Source organism: Microtus ochrogaster, unplaced genomic scaffold (assembly GCF_000317375.1).
Source record: "Microtus ochrogaster isolate Prairie Vole_2 unplaced genomic scaffold, MicOch1.0 UNK4, whole genome shotgun sequence".
NCBI classification, from domain to species: domain Eukaryota; kingdom Metazoa; phylum Chordata; class Mammalia; order Rodentia; family Cricetidae; genus Microtus; species Microtus ochrogaster.
The window spans coordinates 11,947,531-11,951,103 of record NW_004949102.1 but is presented as its reverse complement, the minus strand read 5'-3'; the positions used below and the strand labels follow the sequence as shown (position 1 = coordinate 11,951,103).

The 3,573-nt window shown below is 38.8% G+C and overlaps 1 protein-coding gene across 1 annotated transcript in view; it reads right to left on the bottom strand.

Annotated features, from left to right (window-relative positions):
* Nup205 (nucleoporin 205) overlaps positions 1-3,573 on the bottom strand; it is a 60,313-nt gene that overhangs the window by 8,897 nt on the left and 47,843 nt on the right. The window contains exons 25-30 of the mRNA XM_026788577.1: positions 3,023-3,094; positions 2,557-2,714; positions 1,977-2,057; positions 1,315-1,506; positions 410-677; positions 216-314 (exon numbers count right to left, since the gene is read on the bottom strand). Coding sequence (XP_026644378.1) covers positions 216-314; positions 410-677; positions 1,315-1,506; positions 1,977-2,057; positions 2,557-2,714; positions 3,023-3,094 — 870 coding nt within the window. The remainder of the gene's footprint in view (positions 1-215; positions 315-409; positions 678-1,314; positions 1,507-1,976; positions 2,058-2,556; positions 2,715-3,022; positions 3,095-3,573) is intronic.

Genomic DNA, 3,573 nt, shown 5'->3' with positions numbered 1-3,573 from the left:
GGATCTTTGTGAGTTCGAGACCAGCCTGGTCTACAAGAGCTAGTTCCAGGACAGGCTCCAAAACCACAGAGAAACCCTGTCTCGAAAAACCAAAAAAGATTACTAATTGTAGATTGTAGTTGTACTGAGTCAAAAGATAGAGAACTGACATAGGTTTCAGACGTTATCATCTTTAAAAATAGAACAGACTTGATTAGAAATCAATCTAACCTTACCAGCTTCTAACGTGTCTGGCTCATCTGGTCTCTGGGCAATCTGTAGGTAATAAAGTAGAGAGCCATACAAGTGAGTCCTCACACGCTGGAAACCACCACCTAGGAACACAAAAACATGCAGTCAAGTGAAAACTTTCTTTACCAATCAAATTCAGAACAAAATCATAATGTACAGAAGATGTCGATGGAAAAACCTGTCTTCAAAATAAAGTCTAGCAGTTTCTTCAATATGATGTGAAGCGAAGAATCTCCAATAGAAGCAAAACCCATTGGCCGGTTCTCTGCTGCAGGAGGTGAGGTCAAAGAACTATCAAGCATGAACGCATAATGGGCCTCGCCAGGTCCCGAGACGAGCGGCTGCTTCTGTTCTGTGCGGACAGCCTGGCTAAGGTGAGCGGTCAAGGTGAACACAGCGCCGGCCACAACTGGCATCAACTCCTGTGCTGCTTCATCATCCAGCACCTGAAAGAGCCCAGGGGATCAGAGTGAGACCCAGCATCATCCCTGTAACAAGCCTCACACACAAACTAGGCTTTTCAACTACCTTAACAATACAAGAACTAAGCCGAGCGGTGGTGGCGCACACCTCTAATTCCAGCACTCATGAGGTAGAGACAGGTGGATCTCTGTGAGTTTGAGGCCAGCCTGGTCTTCAGAGCAAGTTCCAGGACAGCCAAGTTACACCATAAAACCCTGTCTCAAAATAAACAAACAAATAAATAAAAACAAAAAGAAGAATCTTAGAACTATTCAAAAGAAAAATATTGAACAACTGTATGTAACTAATTCTTATCAGAATTCCATGCAGATGTTTTTGCTCTGAGATACACACCCATGGTCTTCGCCACTGGGATCTGCCCATGCCTCTTTTTACAAAGCTTCCTGAATGGTTATGTAATACTCTAGCTCAGAGCTCCTACTGTACAGAATTCACCTTTCTCAAGGAAAGCTTTCACATGAGTATTATAAACTCTAGTTTGCTTCTAATTTAAAAACAAGAAAAAAATTATATTTACTTAAAGGCAAATGCACATACCTATACTATACACTCATACATACAAATTTTTAGTCATATAAAATAACTTAGAAAGTAAATCACCTTATCATGTACATCTTGTAGAATGTCACGAATAATCAGTTGTCGATCTTCTGCCTGGATGAGCTCCTGAGGACAAGCAGTTAGTATAATCTCTACCAGCTGCCTCCATGATTCCAGCGCGTGTCGCTTTGCATAAAGACACTGCAGCAACTTGTTTCTTCCAACAACATACTGAAGAATAGTGCTGATTTCCTAAAGCCATAAATATTGAAACCGGTTAACACTCGGGGACACAGTACCTGTTTTAAACAATTTCCTATTTTTAATACTGTCATTTATTCAGAAAACTTACTTAAATTATATTTATTAATAAATAATATTGTGTAACCTTTAAAATTTCAATATTAAAAAAATTACAAAAAGACAAAAGATTCCATGAAAGTTTAATTCTATTTCATTTGTTGTGTGTGTTTGCCACAGGAAAAGTGCAGGGTTCAGCAGACAACTTCTGGGAGTACATTCTTTTCTTCTATCATTGTGCTCTGGAGAGCAAACTCAAGTCGTCTAGCTTGACAACAACTTCAGTCTGATTACTGAGTCATTTCACTGGCCCTCACGAGAGCTTAATGTTTAAGTAGTTTACTAATCACACATGCATTTATTGCTTTTTAAGCAAGCAACTTAAGTAGTATAAATAGCCGAAAGTGTCAAACAGAGCTTACCTCCATCAGCAGAGGCCTCTGTCCTATGGCTGCCATACCCTGAAGAGCATTGACTTCAGCTACGAGAACCCTATGAAGAAGCTAAGTAATTAGTGAAAAAGAGAAAAACAATATCATCAGATGTCAGTAGGATAATATGTAGCAATTACCATAAACCACCCAGGTATCTCTGGACACAGTGTAGCAGCGGTATGGTCCAATGTGCACAAAAACATTAGCCATCCCCCTCCTTCCACAAAGTAGTACCAAAAGGACTCGGGCAGTAATTTAATGCTGGGTGATCAGTATTTTTCTCACTTTGCTGAGGATGTCACCATTCACTTGGTAGAAAACTAAAAAGTGAAAACTACTTTGTAGTCTTAGCTGGGTGGGAAAATACCTAAAGGAAAGTCGATGAAACCTCTTAAAGAAAGTAGGGGCATTTATTAAGTTTTATTCCTCACTATTAGACAAAATAGCCCAATAAGCTAATAACAGAAATCAGTTCCATGGAAGAATGAAAATACACACACACAATCACACTTTCCCGACAGTGGAAGTCTGACGCACAACTACTGACGTTCTTTGACGGAACCCTCACCTTGACATTGCAGATCGTCTGTCCCCGTAAATTCTTGTGCTCACAGTTGGCAATGACTTGCTCAATCTGAGCACGGTCAAAAAAATCCAGCTGCAGAGGCTCAGGAATCTCCTGACTGAAGTCAATCGAATCAAGAATACTTAGAATCTTTCGGCGGACTAGAAACAAGAAGGAAATGAACTGTACTCGAGGCACGGAAGAGAATAAACCACCGTACAGAGCTCACTTTGAACATGCTATTCTCTGAAACCAAAGACCATGCTGAAATCTAAACCTGACTTATTTCTGATATGGCCACTCACTAAGATATTTTCCCTCCGCTCTGTAAACCCAAGGCTACTGACAACAAATAATCCTTGACATAGCTTTTTTATGTAGGTTCAGGCTGCAGGGATATATGTAAATTATCTTACAGTTTTTAGCGATGTAATGTGTCTATAACATACTACACTTCCAAGGGCTTCACCTTTTGTGGCAGTGTCAAAATGAAGGAATCCAGAGACAGACCTAGTTTCGTCTTCTATTCCTCCTTCACCATCTGTTCGAGCACCAATAACAAAAGATCAGAAAAGGAAAAACACACTTTGAAATTACATTTACTTAGAAATGGCAAACATACTGTATTTTGTTTCTGGTTCAAAGAGCCTTTTGTAAATGAATAATTAAGATGCAAAGATTAAGAGGACTAACTAACAATGTTCATCTAACTCCTTTCATCCCTATGGGAAACATCCATAACTCTGATGGGGATAATTAGAATTTCAAAACTGGCAAGACCTCATCATACTAAGAAAATGATTAAAAAGAAGCTTATGGTTCATTTGCATGTATAATACACATTGAAATAGCTCCGGTCATGCTGGATCAGTGAGACAAATGTCACCATTTTGTATAAATTATGATTTGCAGATGCATTAAGAGGAAAATAAAATTACATCGAAGGACATTTTTGGCTTTGGGTGGTTTTTTTTCCCCCCTTTTCTTTTCTTTTTTTAAATATTTTTTAAATATTTATTT